Here is a 25486-nt window from a genome sequence, read left to right as displayed (position 1 = left end):
ATCTTTTTAAGCGTTTCAGTATCAGGGTATTGATGGATTTTTAACGTGAAAATTTATAATAATTCATATATGCAATTTTATCATTTGAACATCAAATATTTTACAGTATAAATCTTATTATATATTATTATTCACTCTAAAAAAATAAAAGAGAAAATCTCACGTAATAAAAATCATTGTTCACTTTCTTATTTTTTATTTTTTTTGTGTATATATATATATATAATAAAAAATAGTTTAGAAAATTTAACATTTATCATTAATGTACCAACTTTCCACAAGAATTATATCAAAGTATATACTTGATAATAAAGTGTATAGTATTAATAATGTTACTATTGTATCATTGATAAGATTTGTTTCATATACTTACGCTATAAATTAGAATACAATAAATAAACAAAAAGTGATAAAATAAGATATTTGTCTACCAATATATAAAATGTACTTTAATATAAATAGTATCATTATTCAAAGGAAACGCCAAAGTCAGGATGGCCGAGTGGTCTAAGGCGCCAGACTCAAGTTCTGGTCCTCGTTTGGGGGCGTGGGTTCAAATCCCACTTCTGACATTTTTCTAAATTTTTTTTTTTATTTGTTATACACACATACTCAAAATACTTATTTAAGGCGTTACACTATTTCACGTAAACATATTCAAATATTTTAAAAAATAATAATAATTTGTTAACTTGCTTCAAATAAACTATTTTTGTAGTTTAATTTGTCACTATTTTGTGTAATTTTTGAATTGTGTGGGCTTGCAGTATATTTAAGTGTTTTTCCAGTATTGTTGGAGTATAGTTAGTAATTGAAAGAGTGCAGTAAGCAATATTCCAATAAGGGTAAAAATTGAACATGATGAAGAAATTATAGATAGACAGAACATTCTCCAAGAAAACATTTTGAACACGACTCTTACCTATTTTTACTCTTCATTAAAAACAAAACCTGTCTATTATGTGTGGGAATGAATATAATTAGTTAGACATTTCTAATCTAACTATTATGAATGTGATTAGCCATATAAGTGTGCACACTTGAGTTAGGTTCACAACTTTGAAAATTGTCAAAAGCCTTTCAAATTTATGTGTCTTAAAGAATACAAAATCATTCACTTCCACTTTCACGCAATCACTTCAACTTCACGTGTCAAAGCTTTTTCCTTCTAGATAAAACTTCTACATCTTTTAACCATAAATACTTACAATTTTTTTATTATTTTAAGTGTTTACATTTATTGGACTGATTTTAATTTTTTTTAAAATGTTTAAATTTCACACTTTTAAAACTTAAAGGTGGCTGTTTGATTTGAATCCTATGAATCAATTTGAAAGAAAGAGACTAACATTCATGTACTAATGGTAGAAAACCATTTTATATACTTATCCAATCCAAAATAATTGTTAGTATGACTTTTAATACATAATTATTATAAAAAAAATAAAGTATCAAACAATCATATGCTATGATTTATAATTGTTGGAAGAGTAGGATGGGAAAAAAACTCGTCCTTGTACGTATTGTCCAAAAGAGTTTTTATTTGTTGTTTATTTTTATTATGTAAATATTTTTTTTGATATTTTTTTATATAATTATTTTTAATTTTTAACTTGTTATCATTCATGTGTAATTTGTTATTATCATAGTTACATAAATAAATTTTATTTATCATAATATAATAATTTACTATATTTATCATTATCTAATATATGTTAAAGTTTAAAAGATAAAAAATTTATATTAAATTTTAATTATTAATATGATTTTGATTAAGTGATGTATCATAATTTTTTTATTATATAAACATATCTTTTTGTATTGAAACACCGGTGTCTTACTCAACATAAATTGTAGTTTTATACAGATCATCATTCCCCCACTACCTAGGCCCATGATGAAACAAGAGGAAAGGGACTGGAATGGGCCCGGCCCAATTGTGCAATTAAGAAGGACCAGTGGGACCAACCCAATTTTGTTATTAAAAAAAATCGAAATTTAGTCTTATTCCGAAGCGTGCACACATTGAAGTGGCGTCACGAATGATCTCAATCACGCAATTCATGCACCTAAAACTTTTCATTATTATCGAACAAGTGGTCTCCATTTCTTAGAAACGCATTATCCAAATAACATTTCATCACCACTCAAATTTTATCTTTCTACTTAATCAATTCAATAATTTAAATTTATGTGATTTAATTAATATTTAACCTATTACTTTATACTACTTCATAATATATCTGAATAATTTGGAAAAATGTAAATAAAGTTTATTTGGAAACCTATGTTTGAAACAAATCATTCAAATTTTCAGTCTCTCATATTTGACTATTATAGAGGAACATTAAACATGTCCACCTTGATGCTATGCACTTCCAAAAATCCCTCATATAATTGTTTTCATTGATGGAGAGAAGCAACAATTCAATTAATATTTGAACCCTTTATAATAATATTGATATAAAGAAAAAGGCTAAGGTTAGACAAGTAGTGATATCTAAATTTCAACTACTCTTCATAATTGAGCATGTCAAAAGTCAAGGGATCATCTTATCCATCAATTTTATTTACATATTTGCTTCCCATTATATGACTTCAAGACACAAATTAAGGAAGATTGTCTCAAAATGAAAATCTATCTCTACACAAATAAATATGACTATAATGGTTAAAAATTCAAGGTAGGTTAAAATTTTTACATTAAATAAAAAGGAATAAGATGAATAATACATAAGTAGTTAAATTTAAAAATATATGTTTTAAGAATTTAAGCTAAAAGTGGTATTTAAAGAAATTAATTTATTGTTATTGATTTAAAAAAAAAAGAAAAAAAAAACAACACCACAAGACCAGTACAAAAACACTCACAGAAAGGTAGACATAGAACTTTCAGAGTTGCTCTTTTTGTAACAGAACTTAGGTATAAGACGAGTCAAATTATTCCCAATGTATATGTTTCTCATTACATTTGACTAATCAAATGTTATCCAGTGTTTGACTTTGCTGTAACATGTTTACATTTTCTGCTGGCGGCTGAAAATGAAAAAATCGTGTGAATTCAAACACCATGCATGCATGCATATGAATATATACGGGTTTTGGTATTTTTCACTGCCTATAAAGCCTGCTATATGTCCTTATCGCGAATCCAATTCCAAAAATCTTTATTTTTATGCGTAAATATTCAACCCTAAATACATAAAAATAATTTTTGTATTCCTTGCTTTATAGTTGAATATTGAATCGTATGATAAAAAGTGAGTCTGAACCTACGTTTTACTAACATGAAACTTCAAGACATGTGATTGGTGAGTCAACAAAGAGATTAATTATATTATCTAATGAATTAAAGAACACTTAGTTGAAAGATTGTTTACTGCTGCTATGATAATGCCTTCATTTCAAGTGGTGTTTGTTGTAGGAGTTTATTTTAAGGTTGTCTTTGGATAGTATATACATGTAATTATAAATTTTAAGTTGGGTGTTTTTTTTTCTTTAATTAATCAATATTTAAGTTGTTGTTTATTTATTTTTAAATAATGATATTATTTATAAAAATCTTTTATTGACATGTCCTTTCAAATAACATTCTTGTATGAATATTTATTTCCCTCGCTCTTATATATAAAACTCCTTTAACTAACTCGTTCTTAACATTTTTCCTTTTGAAATTGCCTTCAAAATTACTCAAACTCATTTTCTCTTAAATATTTTTTGCCTAATTAATTAACATGAGAAGTGATTCAAAATTATTTTAGTAAAACAGTAATTAATTCAAAGATACTCTAGGAAAAAAGGGCAAACAATTTGTCTAAAGTTTCTATGTAAAAGGATGTTAGAATGAAATAAACGTACTCAATAACTAGTTCGCACGGATTTTACTGACAACGGTAAAAACATTAGCGGTAATGAAGGAAAAGTAAAGATAAGATTAAAAGTAAACGAATGTTTATAAAATTTTAAAAAAAAATTATATATATTTTTAATTTCCGAAATTTGGAATGAATTTGGTGAAAGAAATAAATGTAAAATTTGAAATATTTATTTTTCTGACCAAAAAGCTATCAAAGAAAAGAAAGAGGTGCTGCCTAATAATGGGGGCGAGGAGATGCTATGGAGGTAGATTCCAACAATAAGGATCTATACATCATAAGAAAACATTCATTTTTTGTGTGGGCTAAAAAAGTAGCATGTTACTTTAAAATATACAATTAAAACTACAAATTAGAAAATACACTAATTAATTTACTTTATTGTAATTAAATATTACACCCCAACCAATAAAGAATTCAATAATAGTATTCCTAATGAAAATCTAAACTACAAAAAAAAAAAATTAATAACGGAAAAAAATCCCCTTAATACTACGGTATTGCCTATTTTGCTACATGTATATATAATAGTATTGTATTCTGGCACACGAAATTATGGTGGACAAGATTGGTAGATCTTTCGGTCTCTGATGACTCACATCCCCGTCAGCTCAGTCGTGTACAGGTCACATGATTCTCGTTCTTGGTGTGCCAGATAATAACTATAAGTCAAGCTCGGGCCCACTCCTTCGGGGCAATGAACGCGGACTTGTGCGAGCCCATGGGCCCAACCGTGTGAAAAATAATGCTGAAGAACGATTAGTAGTTAGAAGAGTTGGCTGAACCGCCACATAGCCATCGTGACACCGACGATGCCGGCAACGGCTCGGGATTGGAACACGTGGCTGCGCGTGGCCCATGAGATTTCGCTCTGATCGAAAGCACCGACGTACACCATTGTGCCGTTGTTAAGCAGTGGCGTGGTGGATGAACCATCTTGTTGCTCCTGGGATGCTTTTTGGCTGAAAAACAGAAACAACAATAATTATCATTATGACTAAACAACAAAAGGATGTGCAAAACTAGAAACTCTGAAACGTGTCATTATGGGATTTGTGCAACGGTCATGAATTGCACAGAACCAGTTACTTTAATAATGCTAACTCAGTAATAATTGAGTGCAACGATAACCACTGGCATGTGTGCCAGCCGCTACTTCCCATGTGCACAATTAAAAATACCAAATCAGTTCTCGAATTATGTAGCCAATTTTTTATTTATTTATTTCTTTTGTGGGTGTTTGGTTGAAGATATGGTCCCTGGTCTCTGTCTAAGGAGACCAATCACGTTAGGAATTGTAGAGTGGGGACAAACTATTTGATTCATCTCTTTTTCTAGCCACATTGCTTGTAGATGCAGAAAATGGTTGGGCTTTGACATGGCTACGCTACCTAAATACAACTCTGACTACACACTCAATTCCCATACTTTCAATTTTATTAATGCCCAAAATTCAAAGTCGGTATGTCAATCTTTCTTCCATGGAAACTGTATACTAACTATTTAACAGTAATCAAATTCAATTGCTATTGAGCTCTCCTTCAAAAAAGAAATTACAGAATTAGTTTAGACTGAAAACAAACTCAATGTATTCACATAAACCTTATGAGATACTCATTACTATATATATTATTCCATTAATATGTATTTGATTTTATTCTTATTTTATTACTTTGATCAAATAAGATAATTTTTTTGGAATAGGACAAGGTGAAACCGTCAACTCAGTCCTACCCAACGGAACACATTCTTTGACATACAGTTATTTTTGGTATAAAATGCTGACTATGCTCACTGTCATTTATACAAAGTTAGGTGTTAGTTGACACATAATTTATTTTCTAAAGAAATGATATTAGTATTATCACAAAATAAAAAAATGATTAATATTAAATATTTTTACGTTTTAACTTGAAGGTTGTTGTTGAAGTGGAAAAGAGACAAACCTGGTGGTAGGGGAAGGGCAAAAAGTGATGGTGTAATCGGCGGAGGCGCAAGTGAAGGTGCTGGTTTTGTCGTCGTACGCGTAGCTATAAGCACGCGGGCACGCGTTCTTGAATATCTCAGAGTAAGACGAGGGCTTGCACGTGTCGGGCGTGCCGTATGCACCGCTGCAGCAATACTGCGGCGAGTTGAAGGCCTCGCACGCGCTCTTGCACGCGACGCCCTCCTTTCCGTCCGCGCTCATCACCTTCAGCTCCGACGGACACGCGCTGTTGAGGTCCCCGACGCAGCCTGTGGCGATGCACTTCTCGCCGGAGCCTCCCTGGGGTACGACCAGCATCGGCACGTTGTAGCCGTCCACAAGGCTTACGTCGAAGAAATCAAGGCCTCCGGCACCGTCGAGGGTGAATTCCGCCAGTGTAGCCGGCGGAGTGGCGCCACTGCCGGCACATTCGAGCTTGCCGGAGCCACAGTCGCCGGTGACGCAGGAGAACTTGCCTGTGGAGTCTTCGGAGCAGAGGGTCCGGCCCCAGAAACGACCTCCCCAAGACGCGGGTGCGGCGATTGTGGAGGACGCGCCGGTTTGTAGAGCCAAGCCGGTAGTTGAAAGAGGTGGAACACCCGCGTTTGAGAGTATCCCCGGCCACACCGTGTAATCACATTTGTTAACTAGAGTAAATGTTGTTGAAGTCACCCCTGTAATAATAACAATGTTAGAAAGCAATGAAACCTATAATATAATTGATTTAAGCGTGAGATAAGAAATTTGATGAAATGGTTATGGGCAACATTACTTGATAGTAATAGATAAAATGAGAAGAGTGACAAATTGATGCGTTCCATGATGAATGTGAAGAAATAGTTTTGTTGGTTTGGGAGAGATGAGGAGGGTGGTGGCGTTATTTATAGAAAGAACGGTGGAAAGGGAAATAATATAATTGATGTGGGGCTCGTGGTTTTACAGTGGTAGGGACAGTAGTACACTGACCAAAGTAACGTTAAGCGTTTCTTTCTTCACTTTTTCATTGGCATTTATCAGTGTAACCAAAATAATATATATTTGGTAATCACTTCCTCACCTGAACATCATCATGGGAGCAAATACAAACATTTGTTTTTATTCTTTGTGTTTTCGCTTCTATTTATAATCTGTTTTTTTCTCTCATTTTATTAATTATTACTTTAATTTAATAAAAAATTACTTATCATTTTATATTTCTATTTTTAAAAAAACGAAGATCCTAAACTTTATGTCTAGATTTTAATCTTGGTTGTGTCTTGCCTTCTCTTGGCATGTGATAATTTAATTTAATTTTAATTTAAGAAGACTTACTTTTATTTTATTTGTAGTAACATGGTAAATATTTTCACATTTATTAGTTTCTTATCATCTCACTTATTGTTAGGTATAGATGAGAATCATGGTCCTTAAATTTTACTTTTTTGACTATCGATTAACTTTTTAGTTCAAACGAAATACTAATGAAATGATTTACTCAAGAAAAAAGCTTCATTAATAAGAAAATTGATATTTTAGTTAAATACATTCTATTATAGTTAGTAATATTGTATTAATTAAATGTCCACATTTTTAATGAACGTGCTATTTGATAGATGATTAGCCTATGAAGAAAAAACCTTTTTTTAAAAAAAAAAAAATCTAATCCCACTTGAACTAATGATATTGGTAATTAAAGGTTTATTTGGTTTCATAACCCATAATCTCGATTACTTCATACCACATAGATACATAGTATTACTTTTCTGAAACTTCACACACGTACTTGTATATATATAAATGACAAACGTAACATAATATTCAATTTTAATGCAACAATAAGATTATATTTATTATTCGTATTTATTACAAATTAAAAATTATTTGACGGAATATTGTTTTGTTTGACAAAATATTTTTGAATAATTTTTTTTAAGTTTACCGAATAAATTTTAGTTTAAATATTTATGAAGTTTATGTGATTTATTTTGCGTCAATTCTCGAGTTGAAATTGAAGTCTTTTATAAGTAATTGAAAAAAAAATGTATGTGAAAATATTTATCATAGCTGACTTAAACGGATATTCAAAACACATTGAAAACGTGTCCGGGTTTTGTTTTGTTTATTGAATAAATAAGGAATAAGAGTATTTAAAGAAAAATAATAAAGCGTGTTAAGGTTAAAAAACTTGTCAAGGTCTTACTTAAAAAACCAAACTCATTAATTCCTTGAAAAATAGATATTTTATATAAATAAATAAAGTTCATATTTATGCATCTTTTCTATTCTGCAAAGGGAACAAAATTAATCCAATAAAAATGTTAAAAAGAAAAGGACATTATGGAATTAGCTTGGAAAATTCAAGTATTGAGTGAATAAAAGCGCTCAAGAAATATAATTGTAATGCATTATAATTTAACTAATATAAATTCAAAACTAAATAAACTTTTACACATTTTAAAATTAATTCCTTAAAAAATGAGAGTATATTTAAAAATGAAATACATAGAGACAAAGATGTTTTTAATTATAAGAAAATAAGTTGTATATTTAAAAATGATTTTATTCTTTTTTATATATACATATTTATATATAAAAATAAAAGTTTGTTTAAGGTTAAAAAATATAAAATGGTGAATCACATAAATTAAAAAGTTAAATAAATTATATATATTTTAAGATGAAGACGAGCAATTTGACTTATACAAACTTTGGCGTTATTGACGTGTGTGTCATGACAAAAACATGGAGCCCACACAGAAGAAAATGTATGGGAAAAAGGGTTTTGAAAATTGAAAAATAATTCGCGGACATTTTATTTATTTATTTATTTTTATCATATGGCATAATTTATAAATTTATTATTTGTACTAATTTCAAATGTATATTAGGTGTTAATAATTTATTTTCGCAGAAATCATTACTCTTAAATGTTTATTTTCATGTGTGACATGATTTTACAACCCTAATTGCGATTGTCAGCTAGCGCAGCCTTTGCAGAGAGAGACATCAAATGGATAAAAAAGCAGGTCTTGTTTGGCAACTTTTGCAATTTTGACACGATTTTGAAGATATCTTAGTTAATTATTATATAGCAAATTCTTAACCTCTTTTTTGACTATTATATGCACCACTTTACTCTTCCACCAAATCACAAAGTTAGTTGATCAAGTTGCTGAATCTGTTTGTACAAGTTAGCTTCAACTGAATTCCCAATTTCTGATACCAGAAATTCTTGACATTGTTGAACTACTGCTTCAGTTTTGCTGCAGTCAACCAAATTTTCATGGGAATTATAAGTGTTGCCTTGATAAGAATTTAGTCATATGAGATATTTCAATGCTATTATCTTGTACCTTATACAAGGATTTGAAGTATCTGGCGCCCTTAAAATATCTAAAAGTCAGAAAAGGCACACAAAAAATATCTGGGACTGATGTAGCAGCATTAATTAGCAATTTAATTTGTGAAAACAAGAGCTTGTTTGAATTGTAATTATCTACATTATTATAGCCCACCAGCTAGTAGACTTGATATTGATTAGGTGTTTATTTTTCTTTTTTCAAGTTACCCTTTTAAGCACGCAAGTTTGAGAGCATGTTGGTTTAGTGTTGAGACATAGACTCTTATTACAAACTTATGTGTATTCTATAATGACAAATATCAACCAAAAACAGAATTTAATCAGTGTAAAAAGCTGTTACTTTTAATTCTTTAATCGTTTTCTGTATGAAGTTTCCATTGGAGTGCTGTTTTGAGTTGATAGTATAGATAGAGCTAGATCAGTGAGTGTTATACTTGCTCAACTACTGCAATTATAAGATTTTACTATGTTTAGAATGAAACAGTTGGTTTCTGTTAAGTCACCTCAGTGGTCTGCATATCTATGTTGAAATCCCACACCGTATCATTTTACAACAGAGAACAATACTGCATTCTATAAAACTTTTATAGTTTTTGAAGTCATAGTGACTTAAGTAACAGCTTATTAATCAGTTTAATTGTATTATTGTGTATGTAGTGATTGCTGAGAGACTATTTTTATATTTTCCCGAGTTTAATAAGAAAAGATTGACAATGAAAAGTAGGATTTCAGGATTAAGAGTAGTCTTTAGTTTTGGATGTTATAATAATATGAGATTTATTGTATTAGAAAGTTATTAGCAAATCTATTGAACACTTTTATATGCACCTAATTGAAGCATGCCTTAGTGTATTAGTACTTATACTTTCACTTATACAAATTTACATCACAGATATTTGATAAAGCAGTGTAAGATGTGCTGATAAAAAGTTGTTAAAGTCAACCAGTGGGTGTTTTGTAAGTGAAAAAGGTAATTAAATGAAACAGTGAGTGCTTATAAGGTGAAAAAAGTTGTAATTATTGTGTATGATCTTTTAAATGGAAACATGTCAATCCTAAATCAATTTAAGCCTTATATTTATGTAAAATGTGGTTGTACAATATCTTTTCTCTAATTATACGAAATAAGGACAAAGAAAATATGGTTATTTTACAGAAATTTTATTGTTATTTTAAATAAATTTTCTTGAATATTAATTTTTTTAAAAGAACAAATATGGATGAAGCTTGCATCAAGAAATTGAACACAAATGTCATAAATATGTTTTTCCCATAATCTTTCATAAACATTTCCATCTTCTACAAGGAAACAAAAGAAATTGAAAAACATCTTATAGCCCATCCATAATATCCAAAAGATTAGATTTTTGGTTCTCCAAAGCTTTTGTTGTAAAAGGTGAACTCCCTACACTATTGCTATGATGACAAACTTTGGCTCTTCTTTTCTTGGTCGCTGCAAGATCTTCACTTTTGCTAACGCCTGGATTCCTTCTTCTCATAGTTACTTCCTCTAACAATCTTTTGTCTTCTTGGGAAAGTTGAGTTCCCAATGACTTGCTAATGTCTAAGGTTATAAACTGTAACATCTTTGCTTGAAATTCTAGTCGCTTCGGAGAAGTTGTTGTGGACATTGGTCTAATGGGATTACTATGTCTGTATCTTACAAAGGTAACCAAGTAGTGAAGTCTAGTCAACAATTCAATGATGTAAAAATCTATCTTTTGATTCTCAGCATAGTAAAGTGTCTGCAGCCGAATCAGTTTATTTTCTTTGGCTGTGTTTTCGCAAAAGTCAGTACTGCAAATGACCAAAAAATTACCACATTATTATGTTAACTTTGATCATCATGAATAAATACAGTAATTATATTCATACACTACTTCTTCACTTTTCTAATTTTTATTTTATTTTATTTTCCTACCTCTTGTTTATTCATTATATTTTCACCAAGTGTATTTGCCATGAATCATTCTCTACACAAAAAACATTGAATTAAAAAAGTAGAAGATAACCTTGAATTTGCCCATTCACCAACCCATCCAAAACCTTGATGTACCCTGCAAAATACACAAAAGCAAAGCTTAAAAAAAGAGAAAAACAACATACTTCAGCAATTTCAATGACGTTTGGTTGAATTTCTTTTGAAGAGTAAAATGATTTTACTCTCTTTTCATAGTCAAATTTTAATTTTGTCTTCTATCCTTTTTTGATTTTATACTGCCATGAAGTCGTTATATTAGTAGATAAGATCAAGAAAACAACTCAAACCAGCACAATAACCTATCAATAACTTTACTTAATGTGAAAATCCTAATGTTCATAAATGTCTGAATGCATGACATGTCTTAACAAATTCATGACTCGGATTACTTTCAATCTGAACTTTATAAAATAAAAGGAACAAAATCAGTTCAACTTTACAACTGGTTTTTTCAAATATCAAAGTAGGAAACTGTGTTATCTTACTTGGTCGTGTTTGTGGCAAATGGAGTAAGCCACTGCAGCGTCTTGTCCATTTCAGCTTTGACATCAGTGACGGAGAGCTGAAGAAAATTCCCATTTAGCATAATCTAACAAGAACAGAACTGCAATAATCAGACTACACATACCTGTTTCATGGAATCAGCATTTTGCAACCGAGAAGGAAGTGCATTCTTAATATTATTAGGCAATCCATGATACAACGTGTCTCTCATATTTGGAGGAAGAACAGTTGGACGAGATGCCTGATATAAGTTGGAAACAGACATTTTATTTAGATTACATCTACAACACCTTGCTAAGTTACACTAGCTTGGTACAAACTTACAATCATGTTTATCTGATTGATAATGTTAGCATAGTGCAGAGAGAGACCAGCTTCACCAAGTCTTTCAGAACCCTTACAAGAGTTTACAGAAGTTGTACCTGCAACAAATTCATCATTTCATGACATTTTAGGAGTCTAATACCAATGATATGTTTGCCACCGAAATCCAATTACTACACAGATGAAAGATTTTGAATTTTTATTAGATATATCTCATACCATGGTTTCCAAGGAACTCGAAAATTGCTTGATCCATATGGGTAACTATGTCAACAAGCTTTTCAACAATCTGCAGTAGGCAAATGCATGGAACAAGTCCACTGATGTAAAGTACTTGTCCACTGATGTACAAAACTTTTATATTGAATGGAAGGAATGCAGGAAAATGGATGTTATGAATGAATTCAAATATGTAAATTTCAAATGAGGAACTAAGTATTCATAATTAGAATAACCACAATCTCGTATACCTCTTCCAATCTTCTGGACCAAAGAGATTTCCTTTTCAAGCTCCTCACAAACTTTCTCTGATGCTTTATTTCAATCTGAAAAGCTGTGAGACTGTCCCCTACAATTATAAAGAAAACGGCCTGTCAAAAATAAGAGAAATACTGCAGAAGATTGATTTGCAGATCATTTGTTAGATTGATAATCTAAAATGACAACTCTCAAGAAGACCAACAATTAAGAATGTTCTTAGTAAAAATTAAAGTGATTCTTGTCTTAGCACATGAAGAAAACTAAAATCATCAATCGAAAAGAAAGTCAGACATTTTAGGGAAAAGTATATTGGGAAGCTTCTAACCGTTGAGAGGAAGATTTAAGGATTCCATTTCCTTAATCTTGTTCTGATAATCTTGTTCAAAACGTTCTAACGAAGTTAGCTCGTGATATAATTCCTACGTAGAGAAAATATCGAGTTATTTAAAGAAGGAACAAATAAAAATTGAAGAATAGAACTGAAGTTTAAGCACATCAGAAGAAGTAGGAAATACTGCAATATCAACAACATCAATCATATTCATGGATTAAACATGTAACATTTCCCTCATTCATTACAATTTAAATTTTTCAGTCTTTTACTCTCTAATTCTCTCTTTTGTGAAAGGCCTGCACCATGTATTCCAACAGAGAAAATTACAATTTGCTTACAGCAGTACTGTGAGATAGAGTTGTCAACTCCTGCATTGTGTTTTCTGCCTCTACCCTTGGCTGCATGTTGTCCAATAGGTCCATATGTAATCTGAAATGTTTGTGATTATTTGAGAAATCAACACAATGAGTTAGCATTATCTTTTTCAAAAGCAAGTAAACTCACCTTGAGAAATATCGTTCCAGGTTATGCCACTGAGGATCCTTACACATATTTCCAAATCTAGCCACTTCCCGGGAGAAAGCATTGAATTCTTCCCTACAAATTCCCAAAAATCAGAGATAAAGAACATTAGAAAAAGAAACATACATGCACATGTGATGAAACAGAAAACACCATGCTCTAAACAAGAAAAAGACCTTTTGTCAGCTTCAACTAGGCCTATTAACTCCTTTGTATCAGTTGAAACTAAGTGTTGCAACCCTTCTGACTGCAAAATCTCTTTTTTAAGGAGCTGAATGTTTTCTTCAGACAGTGACTGAAACAAGATTGCTCCTTTATTTATTGTGTTAGCCACTTCAAATGCCAATATAGATATTCTATTCCCTCTTGGAGCCACTGCAGTGCCAAACCCATTACTGTTGCTTAACTTCGGCACACTACTTCCAAGTGTGTCCAGAACTTCCACTGCCCTCTCACCAGCTCTTCCCCAAATGGAACCTCTCTGGGATCCCTGTGAAAAAGAGAGACACCATTGATCACAGTGTAAACATCAAATTTCCAAAGCAAAGTCTCCATAAGCAGCAATTCTTTGATTTTATTCTGCTCATAGTTTGATAATTTACAGCTAAAGAATCAAACTGTTCAATGTTTGAATGCAGTAAGAATCATACAACAAATCCATAAACTGTTTCAGAGTTACACTATTCCACCAAAATGCTTTCCATCAGTTAAAAACCATCAATATGTAGTAGAATCAGAACCACTTCTTGTTAAGATCTTTAACCTCAAAGATTACTCTGCAGGATCAAAACAGCTTCACCACTTTCATATTTTAGGCAGCATATCTTCACTCAAACAATAATGCAATGGATCTTCAATTTTACGAGCTTCCAACTCATTCATAATTTTGATTCTTTGTGAATAACAACCAGTTTTTTGTTATCCATAATCATGTTTGAACAAGAAAACCCCCTCACAAATTTAAAAGTAAATAATGCAGAGGTCATTTTACATAGTCATTCCATAGCAGTTTACTATGTATAATAAATTCGTTGACTTTTATTCATACCCGAAGACCTTAAAAAAATCACGTTTGTTCTACATCTAATGAGAGAATAACACGCATTTCACTATTTTGTTACCTTCAACCAAATGAATCCAGCTTCAGAAACAACAAAAATCAGTAAAAGAAAAGTACCTGTTTCCCTTCTTTTCCAGTAGGATTTGATATTCTGAATTCACTTCCATTTTTCTTTCTACCACGATCTCTGATCCTTGGATTTGGATAACAATCTCCTTTTCCCTTTGCAACACTCTTTAACTTCTTAAGGTTTCCCAAGCCTTTCCCTCTAACCTCTTTGTTTTTCTTTTTCTCAGCCTTACCAGCTGAGCAAACCGACCCCATTACTGTCTTAAGCAGAATGAAAAGAACAAAATTTCAACGCCTGCAACTTTAACTTCTTTAACATGGTAAACAAAACCCAGAAAAAAAGACCAAAAGTAAACTATAATAAAGAACATTCTCTTGGCTAATGATCATGGTTATTACAATGAAGACAATAACGTTGACATGCATAGTTTTATTACAAGAATCAACGACATGTTACAATGGAAGCATGACATGAGCATACCTATATTCAGGACTATTTACAGAGGGTATCGAACTCCAAAACGGAAACTCTTGTAGAAGAATTGAAGAGGGAGATGAAGTAGATGTTGAAAGAGATAATTTGCAACTATGGCTTTGACTAGAATGTGATAGGTTGATTGATGAAGGACATTCGGGTGGTTGAAAATTTTGGAACATATAAAATAATAAGAATAGAAGTAAACATAGAAATAAAATAAGAGACGCGTAATTGGAATTGTGAGGAAAGGAAATTTCGTGGCACGAACCATGACAATGAATCAAAGACTGCTTCAAACTAGATAGAGTGTTATTGTCATGTACTACGTATGAAAGATATAGACAACGTGAAAACGAACAAAAGTTTAGTATCTACCTTGTCCCGTTTTGTTTGATTTAGGCTCTGCTTATGTTTCTCAATCATACTTACTCCTCTTAACTCCTTATTTGGTGTCATAATGTATCAGTCAATTAGAAATCACTCTAAATATAGCTTTCAAAACAATTAATGTAAAAGTCAACAAGTTTTAATTATATGATTATTCATTATTTGTTATGATTTACTTATAATCTATAGTAAGTTTTAGATTAGAATAATGATATATTTGATACATTTTTACAATCATTATTTGATAGATAGTACAAAAATAAAATAATCATAAAAATAAATTTTTGTATTTTTTTAAGAAAGAAAAAATAAAAAATAACAAAAATACTATCTAATAAATGTACAAAACTTATGTATCTCAAAATGTCATTTTTTTTTACATTAACTATAACAAACAAAGTTAAATCTTTGTCAAAATTTCCCATCTTAGACCTTCATAGAAATTTTCACGTCTTAGGTTTTCAAAAATTCCATTCCCACCTTACCAAACATTTTTCTTCTAATCTTTTTTATTTTAATTGCTTTTTCATCTTATAAAATTATCCCTTTTTGTTATTTTAGATACCAAAATCACATTTTTGGAATCTTTATCAAAACCCTTGATTCTTAAGCTCCTATATTAATGTCATCCCTTCTCGATTTGTAAGTATTCATAACATTTGTTAACACAGTCTTAAATTATGAAGTAATTTTTGTTTGGAAGTTCCAAAATTGTGCAAGTTTCATTTATTGTTATCGAGTAAATATCTGAAAATTTAGTTGAAATTTTAAAGAAAGAATACACTATTCAAATGTCATTTTTCACGTTTGGAAAGAGAGAAAAGACAAGGAAAGAGAAAAGGTTAAATGGGGCCTATTTTTAAAACGTTTGTCGTGAAAAACACTGTATGCCTGGCAGTTAATTCGTTAGAAATGAACAAAAAACATGTTTTTCTCACTAGACCTTCTTTTACGTTATTTGTTAAAATTATTTATAATATTATTTAAAAATTATTGTTATATTTTAATATGTGGTGTATTTGCATAATTAAACATTTATTAAAAGTTGGAAATGATTATTTAAATATATGCCTTATCTTTGAAAAATAAATTTAATTATATTTTGTGTAAGATATAAAAGTAAGTGTATTGTCGTTGGTTAATTTTTATTTTTGAAAATATGATGTTTATACGTGTTGGATATTTTAAAATATGTTTTATTCCGTGAGTTAAATGTGTAATGATTTGTATTTAAAGAAAATTCAAATTGTTGTAGATGCACCACAAATGATTATCTCTGAGGGATTTTTTCTTTTCCTCCAAGTTTAATTGTGAAGAGAAATTTGACCTTAATAAATATTTATATAAAATAAAAAAAATTAGGTAAAGAGTAATTACTGTTCGGTATCTTAAGTCATTTGAACGTGTTTTCTTTTATTTTTAGGATTTTAGCTTTCTTTTTCATTAGCTTTGTAGTTCATTTAATTTAGTTTGTGGATATTTCGTTTTACTTCATTCATCTCGTTCATCTTTCAAATCCAAGTGTTTTTATAGCTAATTTTGGTTTGAAATTTTATAAAAAAAATTAAATTTATATTTAATTTTATTATATTACGCAGGATTTTGGGTATATAATTAATCAAATTTTGAAATTTGATATAAAGTTTATTACATTTTGAAATTTGATATAAAAATTTATTAGATTTCAAAATCTAAACAAAAAATTCACCAGATTTTAAAATTTGGTTTAGAAACTTATTGAATTTTGAAATTTGATTCAAGAACACATTGTCTTTCATAATTTAGATTAAAAACTCATGTGATTTTGAAATTAGATATTCATTTCTCATAGATTTAGAAATTCAATCTTACCTTTATAAATACACTAGTAAATACTAGATTTTAAAATTTGGAAGAAACCTAATTTCAAAATAAATAGTTTAAAGAGAATAAATAACAAAACATTAAGTTATTTGAGCTTTTTACTTTTTTCACCAACTTTTTTTAAATGTGTAATGCTCTACCGAACTACTTGGACTCTCCTATGACCTTTTTAAGACCTTCACTTACTCCACCGAACAACTTGGATACTCAAGTTGTTCCATTGACTTAATCTAGCTACGTAAATGCCTTATCATTGTAATCGATTTGACCTTATGTTCCACCGATTTCTTTTTATGTTCTATCAAATTCTCCACATGTTCCACTGAACTCTCCACATGCTTCACCAAGATTTCAAAATTTTGATCTACCTCTTAACTAAATTTCAAAATTCAATAAACCACTTAATCAGATTTTGAAATCTAATAAATCTCTTAATCGAGTTTTAAAATTTGATGAACCTTTTAAATCAAATTTTGATATCCGATATATCTCTCAGCTGAATTTCAAAAACTGATGTATCTCTTAACTAAATTTCGAAACATGATAATTTCTTTAATTAAATTTTGATTCTTGGTGAATCCCTTAAAGCATGGTAAGGATGGTAAGGAAGCAGAGAGAGAAAAAAAAAAGTTTGCAGGTATATTATTAGGTTAGAAGAAACAAGTGTGATGGATAGATTGAATAATTATAGATGATTTTTTTTATCCAAATCAAAAGGCCATATTAGACATTTAGAAAAGTTTGGAGGTATATGAAAAACACTGTACAGAAAGAAAATCTCTATCTTTGATTTGTCAACGACAAGCCCAAGGAATTATCACGTGTAAGAGTGGGCTACTCTAAATGGTCGACATTAGTCGCTATTTTAAAGTTTGGAAATGGTAGTATTTAAAATGGAATAGGTTCCATATTTTCTTACAAAAATTAAATAAATTTAAAACAAAATATTGTTGAAGTGTAAAAACTAAAAAAGAAAAGAAAAAAATGGATTGGGAAAAGACAAAAATAGAGCGAAATAGAAGGAGAAGAAGTTAAGGTAGGAATAATTATGGGTGGTAGAATTGGCGCTTCAAACCACACTCCAAGAACATAAAAATAATACATTTTTTCCATTCCACGATTACCCTGGCACTCTCAGTTTCTCAGATCTCGTATATATATATATATATATACATATGTGTGTGTGGAATTGAAAGAGAGAGAGAGACGGTTGAGTAAGAAGAATGAGAGAAATATTGCACGTGCAAGGTGGGCAATGCGGGAACCAAATCGGTTCGAAATTCTGGGAAGTGATATGCGATGAGCACGGGATCGACCCCACCGGAAAGTTCACCGGCGATGTGGCGTCGGATATCCAATTGGAGAGGATAAACGTTTATTACAATGAGGCTTCTGGCGGAAGGTATGTTCCGAGGGCTGTGTTGATGGATTTGGAGCCAGGGACCATGGATAGCATCAGATCCAGCCCTTTCGGCAAGATCTTCCGTCCTGATAACTTCGTCTTTGGACAGTCCGGTGCCGGCAACAATTGGGCCAAGGGACACTACACCGAAGGTGCTGAATTGATCGACTCCGTTCTTGATGTCGTTCGCAAAGAGGCCGAAAACTGTGACTGCTTGCAAGGTATCCGCATTCCTCTTATACTTTCTTTTATATATCAATGTAGATCTGTTACACCAATGTAAAGAATGCTGGTCAAAATTATAAAAACAATCATGGAACTATTATAAGATCTGGTAAAGTTTATTGGCTTTTTTTAAAAATTCTATTAATTAGTTTTACGTTTAAGCAATATGGATTACTTTTTTGTAAGAGATCAGGCACGGTTTAGAGGTATGACAAATGAGAAAAGTATAGAACGTAACATAGTTGCAAAGGTAACATAGAATGTAGATCACTTTATAAAATAGTATTAGATTTGATCATATTAGCCACAACACAAATATATGTATTTCCTGTCCCTGGTGTGATGAGTGTTTTTTAGTTTGAGTATTGTGTTAAGATTGGACCAGCTATTTTTTGTAAACATAGATGAATGTGTTATTGTATTGTGGGTTTAATGTGTGTTGAATTTATTTATTTTTTCTCAGGTTTTCAAGTGTGTCATTCGCTTGGAGGTGGGACGGGATCTGGTATGGGAACACTGTTGATATCGAAGATCAGGGAGGAGTATCCGGACAGAATGATGCTCACTTTCTCTGTTTTTCCTTCTCCGAAGGTCTCTGACACTGTGGTGGAGCCCTACAATGCTACTTTATCCGTCCACCAACTGGTGGAAAATGGAGATGAGTGCATGGTTCTTGACAATGAAGCACTCTATGACATTTGCTTCAGGACCTTAAAACTCACCACCCCTAGTTGTAAGTACCCCAGTCCTGCATATAAATTTGAATTCCTGCATTCATTATTTGCACATTCACACATTCATCAACTCGGAACTGTCCTGGAATTGTGAAAAGGAAAAAGTTATCTGCATTCTTTAGAATTCTCCTCCACAGAGAAATTGTTATATCTTTGGTACAAGCACATTTTCAAAATTTTATTGTACGTGGAGGAATTGATAAATTATAATACACCATCACATTTTATGAAAAAAAGTAATATACAACAATGATTATGTCAATCAACCTTTAGTTACATAGTCAATATTTTAGTCATCCACTCCCTAAGTAATGATAACTTGATTAATTTAATGTTTGCAATTGTAGTTGGTGATCTGAACCACCTGATATCTGCAACCATGAGTGGAGTGACCTGTTGCTTGAGGTTTCCTGGCCAACTGAACTCTGATCTCAGGAAACTAGCTGTGAACTTGATCCCATTCCCACGTCTCCACTTCTTCATGGTGGGGTTTGCTCCTCTTACCTCACGTGGGTCTCAACAGTACGCCTCCCTCACTGTCCCTGAACTCACCCAACAAATGTGGGACGCCAAGAACATGATGTGTGCTGCCGATCCCCGCCATGGACGCTACTTGACAGCATCAGCAATGTTCAGGGGAAAAATGAGCACCAAAGAGGTTGATGAGCAAATGATCAACGTGCAGAACAAGAACTCATCATACTTTGTTGAGTGGATTCCCAACAACGTGAAGTCAAGTGTGTGTGACATCCCTCCCAAGAACTTGAAGATGTCAAGCACTTTCATTGGTAACTCCACTTCAATTCAGGAAATGTTCAGAAGGGTGAGTGAGCAATTCACTGCAATGTACCGACGCAAGGCCTTCTTGCACTGGTACACTGGGGAAGGAATGGACGAAATGGAGTTCACTGAGGCAGAGAGCAACATGAACGATTTGGTGGCAGAGTACCAGCAATATCAGGATGCAACAGTTGATGAGGATGATGACTATGAAGAGGGTGAGGGTGAAGAGGATCATAATTTCGAGTAGTAAGGATTAATCATTACTATAAACTCATTAAGCCTCTTCCTTTTTTTACTTCTGCAGTTGCTGTGTTAGTCGTGTTATTCCTTACTTTTTATATGTGCCTTGTAGACCATATTGTTCATTGTTCATTGTTCATTGTTCTATACTTACTCCAAGTGCATGAATAAGAAAAAGTTTTCTTGTCTACAATTTCATATTCATTTCCCCAAATTATATGATAATACGATATTACATATTAATATAATCTTTTATACCAAATATATATGAATTATCCTTTTATATTTATATTGTATGACTCGTTTTGACTCTTTCTATATTCCTCACCATTTTCTTTTGAGTCTTTCCATTCTTAGTCAAACAATTCATTTAGATCTTCGAATTATAACTTTTGGAGGATATTTTTATAATTTTTACGATTAAAAAATGAAAATATTATAAAAAATGTAACCTGTAATAAATGAAAAGTTACTAATCAATTACCCATTGTAGAAGATATTAAAGTTTTCTTATTGATATAAAAAAAAGAGTAAAGAACTCAATAAACAATATAAATTTATTTTTTCCACATACTTATAACGTGTAATTGGTATAAGTTTCTTAAAGTAATATTTTACCTACTGCTTGAGTTACCAAAATTTACAAAAATGAGATGATATTTCAAAAGAAACATAAAAAAACCAATAAAAATTGTATGTTTAGATAATTTTCTTTTTAGAATACAATACATTAGTGTGGAAGTGTCTGTAATATTTTGCTCAAATAAAAATACTAGATCTTTTCATTAAGATGGACTAATATTGCTAGAAATGTCAAATAATTTTCAATTTTAAAAATTAATATTCTACCACTATTATTCTTTTTTTCATAAACTGATTGTAAAAGAATAATTTTGAAAATTATTGCAATTTTCCACGAACAGTTTTAGTTAAACAAGATTTTTTTTTTTAAAAGACGGAATGTTATACCTTCCTATTAATCCTCTAAAAAGTATTCAATGAAAAACTGAATACATTTAATATCTTGGAAATGTAAAATACATAGGATTGGTAAGATGTAAGAAGATTTAGAAAATTATTTACTTTTAAATGCTAACATTTGCTAATGCAAGCGATGATCACTAAGATATTGGGAAACATTGCCCTGAGAATATGATAACAAAATAGTTATTCATAGTCTGTATATCAAGTGATTAACAATATAAGGTATAAATTACTTGATGATTAGTATATCCTATATGCTTCATAAAGTAATTCCAAAAAAAATTTTGGGGATGTACACTTTTCCTAGAGAGACAATTATTCAGGTTCATCCATGCACAATTATACCCTTTTCATCATTCAAGTCATGGTTCAAAACTTATTCCTTTGACCTAAAACATATCAGAAAGTGATAAAAAAATGTGAGTTAATAAATTAATTATACATAGCCAAAAGAATCACTAGAGAAAGTACTGAAATTCTATTGACAAAATCACAAACTCATCAGAGACCTTTTTCTTATGGAAGCAATCAAATGCCTAAAAAGCTTCATGAGTACTACAGTTGATGAACAAAATATCATTATATTTAAATTTTAAATTTGCCTAAGAAAATGATATAGACAAAAAAGTCATAACAAATATCTCTATCTATATATATTTATATTTATGTACATTCTGCAAATACTCTATGTTCGGTATGGAAGACAAAATTGCATCATTCACGTTTAGAATATGTTAGGCAATCTTTCTCCGCATGCCATGTAAGTGTTTTTCTCTTTCAGAAAAAACAATAGTGCTCCGGTTCTGTCAAATTGAACACAGCTTCCTACTTTGAAACTACCTAGTGTAAAAAAAAATCCAAAAGAATCAAAATGGAACTGCATATGGCAGCGCATACACATCGACCTCAGGGAAGTATTCTGCACGAGGCCACATAGAACTTGAAAGCTTGAAGACATCAGAATCACACTTCATTTTCTTTGAGGCACGTGGTCTTGACTCTGCTTCCGAACTAAATAGCCAATCTTCATCTAATGACTCAAATCCATCATACGTTAGTGGAGGAATAAGTAACAGAGACTTGTACAAAGATTCCACTTTCTTACTACCATCATCAACTGCTTTAACCATGTCCATAGCATCACCAACTACTTTATCTATGTCCATGGCATCAACTGCTTTATCTGTGACCATGGCATCATCAACTGCTTTATATGTGACCACAGCATCCCCTTGAACAATGTTCTGCAACACTTCATGTTTAGAATCAGGTTTTTCAGGGACCCGTTTGGGCTTGGCAAGACATTTCGACTGATGATAGCTTCCTGAAGTATTTTTAGTCACCAAAGCCTCTCCATGAACCAAATTCTGCACCGCTTTGCCATGTCTAGCATCAGAGTTTCCATTAACCCGTTTGGGATGGGTATTCCTCAGAGTCTGAGGATCATTGTGTCCTGCTTTGTCAGAGTTACTAACAACCCGTTTGGGTTCTTCCAACTGAAGACATTGTGATTTTCCAAGAACACCATTGGGCACTGCAGTTCTGTGAGATTTTGACTGACGCTCACTTCCAACTTTGTTTTTTACCACTACACAATCTCCATGAACAGAATTCTGCATTTCATTGCCATGTCTAGAAACAGAGTTTCCAAGAGAAACCCCTTTGAACTCTGTCGTCTTGAGAGACAGTGACTGACTATCATTTCCAATGGTATCTTTAGCCACCACAACATCAGGACGAACTGAAATGTGTACAGATTTGGGTTGTCTAGAATCCAAGTTTCCAACAACCCGTTTGGGCTCCGAAGTCCTGAGACATTGTGACTGACTGTGACTTCCAACAGTACTCTTAGTAACCAGTGCATTTCCACTAAAAGAACTCTGCAACACTTTGCCACTGCTGGAATCAGATTTTCCAATAGACCGTTTGGGACCTGTGTTTGTGACACATTTTGACTGATGCTCAGTAGCAAGGCCAGTTTTATTTAGGGGATGTTCAATATCCCCCGCATTTCCTGAAGAAGACCCCACATTAAATTTTGATTTGGAATTCAATTCTTCAGGATCACTGTGCTTTCTTAAAGGAAGTCGGATTTTAATTGCAGGTCCTGTTTCATACAAAAGCAAAAATTAGATTTAAACACAAATTACCCAATAAAACCAATAAACCACTTCAAAGCTTGCTCACCATTTTCATGAGTCGCTTGTGGGGAGCCCCTCTTCCTCTTACTGCTTTGAGTACTGTCGGACAAGCAGCAAGGCTCCCGAGAAGTAACAGGTTGTTCAAGTTCCTCTGTAATTCCACTCCTCTCAAGTAGTTCATTGTCACAGACTTCACCCTTTGGAAACTTCCCATCTGCTTTGGTTTCCTTAATATCGTTAATGAGCTTGAACTTCTTGTCATCGTCACTGCCATTAGTAGCTGCAGTTGTTCCTTCTTTATGTTTCCTTTCTTTCTTCTCTTTCCTTTTCTCTTTCTTCTCCTCCTTCGCCCTCTTCTTCTCCTTCTTGATTCTCTTCTTCTCTATCTTTTCCCTCCTCTTCTTCTCTATCTCCTCTCGGAGCTTTAGCACCAGAATAACATTTTCAAATAGAGGATAGGGAAGAAGTCCAAAGAAACAAACATGCTATGCAAGCATTTCAATCTTGTTTCACCATGCAATTGCAATAACTAAACTATTTCATATTTCGTACAGATCTTTTGGTAGTCAAGAACAATCGTTTCAGCCATTACAAGAACTATTTTATATTTTATATCCTTTACAAATATTAAGACAGTAGCAGTCCACAAGCCACATAATACTAAAAGAGGCTCAGACTAGCTCCGTGACATACAGGTCAAGATCAAACATCTACCCATGAATAAGATCATCTAGAATTACCTAATCATCCACTAATCTATACATAATAGGATCTCACATCTTCATCGCCGGCAGACAAATATCCTAACTAAATAAACCTAACATGCAGTGATATGTATGTAAAAATCCCGTGCAAGATTTGAATCCCACATTTAGAATTGCAAAAATTATTAGTTTATACTAGATAAAAATTCCATTAACCCCATCCCAAAGATTCAAATAATTTCTTAGTCAGTTGAGAGAACTGCATGCTTTTAAAAATTCTTTGGTAAATCCCACCAAATATATTATGTTAAAAAATATGTCATTGTTTATACTTAAACAAGAAAACCCTGAAACCATTTTTCCACATTCACTTATAAAAATCAACCCTGGAACCATTTTTTCCACATTCACTTTGTAAAAATCAACCGATCCACGCTCAAAAAAGCAAAATCACGTTCTAGGGTTCGATCAAAGCCTCCAAAGAGGGGGACAATCTCATCGTCTGGTCCTATTATGCTAACCTAAGTTGAAAAGGAGCCGCAGTTCTACCCAGAAAATCAATTTGGAACAACATGCAGAGTTGAGCGCACAAACGCAAAAACGAAACGGCTCAACACAAACCTTAATCGATTCGATCAAGGCCTCGCTACGTGCACCATAACCTGGAGGGGGGAAAGGGAAACACCGAGACATCTTCGGTTAATATAAAAGCTTTGTATGGTTTTGAGTGTTTGTGTTTTGATCAAATCGCTCAGCTACAGAAGCGAATCGAGGTTTCGATTTCAAGAAAAGAGAGGAAGAGAAAAGCTAGGAAAGGAGTAATCTCTCTCTGACAGGCGGCTACGGCCAAAGGGCTCCACAAAGATGAAACCCTAATTCTGAATCGCGCAAGCCAAATGAAACAAAGAAAGGGGAAAGGGTTGTATTTATAGCCAGGGAAACCGACTTCCACTACCACACGTCTACGCGACCACGCGTATTGCTCCTTTTACGATATTACCCTCTCCGCACATCAATTTCAAAGGTGTAAAATTAACTGGATTAAAAATAATCTACACTTATCTTATGTGTGCGCGTAATTATTATGTAA

The 25486-nt window shown here is 32.1% G+C and overlaps 4 protein-coding genes and 1 non-coding gene across 8 annotated transcripts; 2 read left to right on the top strand and 3 right to left on the bottom strand.

Annotated features, from left to right (window-relative positions):
• The first annotated feature begins 488 nt into the window (after positions 1-488).
• On the top strand, positions 489-572 carry TRNAL-CAA. The gene has a single exon. It is a non-coding gene; the product is annotated as a tRNA-Leu (tRNA).
• A 3572-nt stretch (positions 573-4144) lies between these two features.
• Positions 4145-6852, bottom strand: LOC106765228 (thaumatin-like protein 1b). The gene is made up of 3 exons (XM_014649770.2): positions 6614-6852; positions 5822-6515; positions 4145-4837 (listed from the first exon to the last, which is right to left on the bottom strand). Exons 1-3 carry the CDS (start codon positions 6660-6662, stop codon positions 4642-4644), a joined length of 939 nt encoding a protein of 312 aa, XP_014505256.1. The 5' UTR covers positions 6663-6852; the 3' UTR covers positions 4145-4641.
• Positions 6853-10434: 3582 nt separating this feature from the next.
• On the bottom strand, positions 10435-15246 carry LOC106764013. 4 transcript variants are annotated; one of them, XM_014648210.2, is made up of 13 exons: positions 14937-15246; positions 14504-14750; positions 13503-13816; positions 13309-13401; positions 13143-13233; positions 12796-12889; positions 12461-12558; positions 12210-12279; positions 11991-12088; positions 11791-11907; positions 11648-11724; positions 11194-11238; positions 10435-10978 (listed from the first exon to the last, which is right to left on the bottom strand). In XM_014648210.2, exons 2-13 carry the CDS (start codon positions 14708-14710, stop codon positions 10513-10515), a joined length of 1770 nt encoding a protein of 589 aa, XP_014503696.1. In that variant the 5' UTR covers positions 14711-14750; positions 14937-15246; the 3' UTR covers positions 10435-10512. The 4 variants fall into 4 exon arrangements, with proteins under 4 accessions (XP_014503696.1, XP_014503697.1, XP_014503695.1 ...); XM_014648211.2 differs by having other exon boundaries at positions 14504-14712; XM_014648209.2 differs by having other exon boundaries at positions 14504-14716; positions 14937-15245.
• Positions 15247-18323: 3077 nt separating this feature from the next.
• Positions 18324-20765, top strand: LOC106765173 (tubulin beta chain). Its single transcript, XM_014649699.2, has 3 exons — positions 18324-18806; positions 19274-19543; positions 19892-20765. Exons 1-3 carry the CDS (start codon positions 18407-18409, stop codon positions 20572-20574), a joined length of 1353 nt encoding a protein of 450 aa, XP_014505185.1. The 5' UTR covers positions 18324-18406; the 3' UTR covers positions 20575-20765.
• A 1414-nt stretch (positions 20766-22179) lies between these two features.
• On the bottom strand, positions 22180-25310 carry LOC106765069 (protein sip5). The gene is made up of 3 exons (XM_014649563.2): positions 25018-25310; positions 23739-24114; positions 22180-23658 (listed from the first exon to the last, which is right to left on the bottom strand). The coding sequence occupies exons 1-3, from the start codon at positions 25087-25089 to the stop codon at positions 22418-22420; spliced, it is 1689 nt and encodes a 562-aa protein (XP_014505049.1). The 5' UTR covers positions 25090-25310; the 3' UTR covers positions 22180-22417.
• Positions 25311-25486: the final 176 nt, after the last annotated feature.

This window comes from Vigna radiata, chromosome 6 (assembly GCF_000741045.1).
Source record: "Vigna radiata var. radiata cultivar VC1973A chromosome 6, Vradiata_ver6, whole genome shotgun sequence".
Taxonomy (NCBI): Eukaryota; Viridiplantae; Streptophyta; class Magnoliopsida; order Fabales; family Fabaceae; genus Vigna; species Vigna radiata.
Note: the sequence above shows the minus strand (reverse complement) of the source record. Positions and strands in the feature narration are given on the sequence as shown.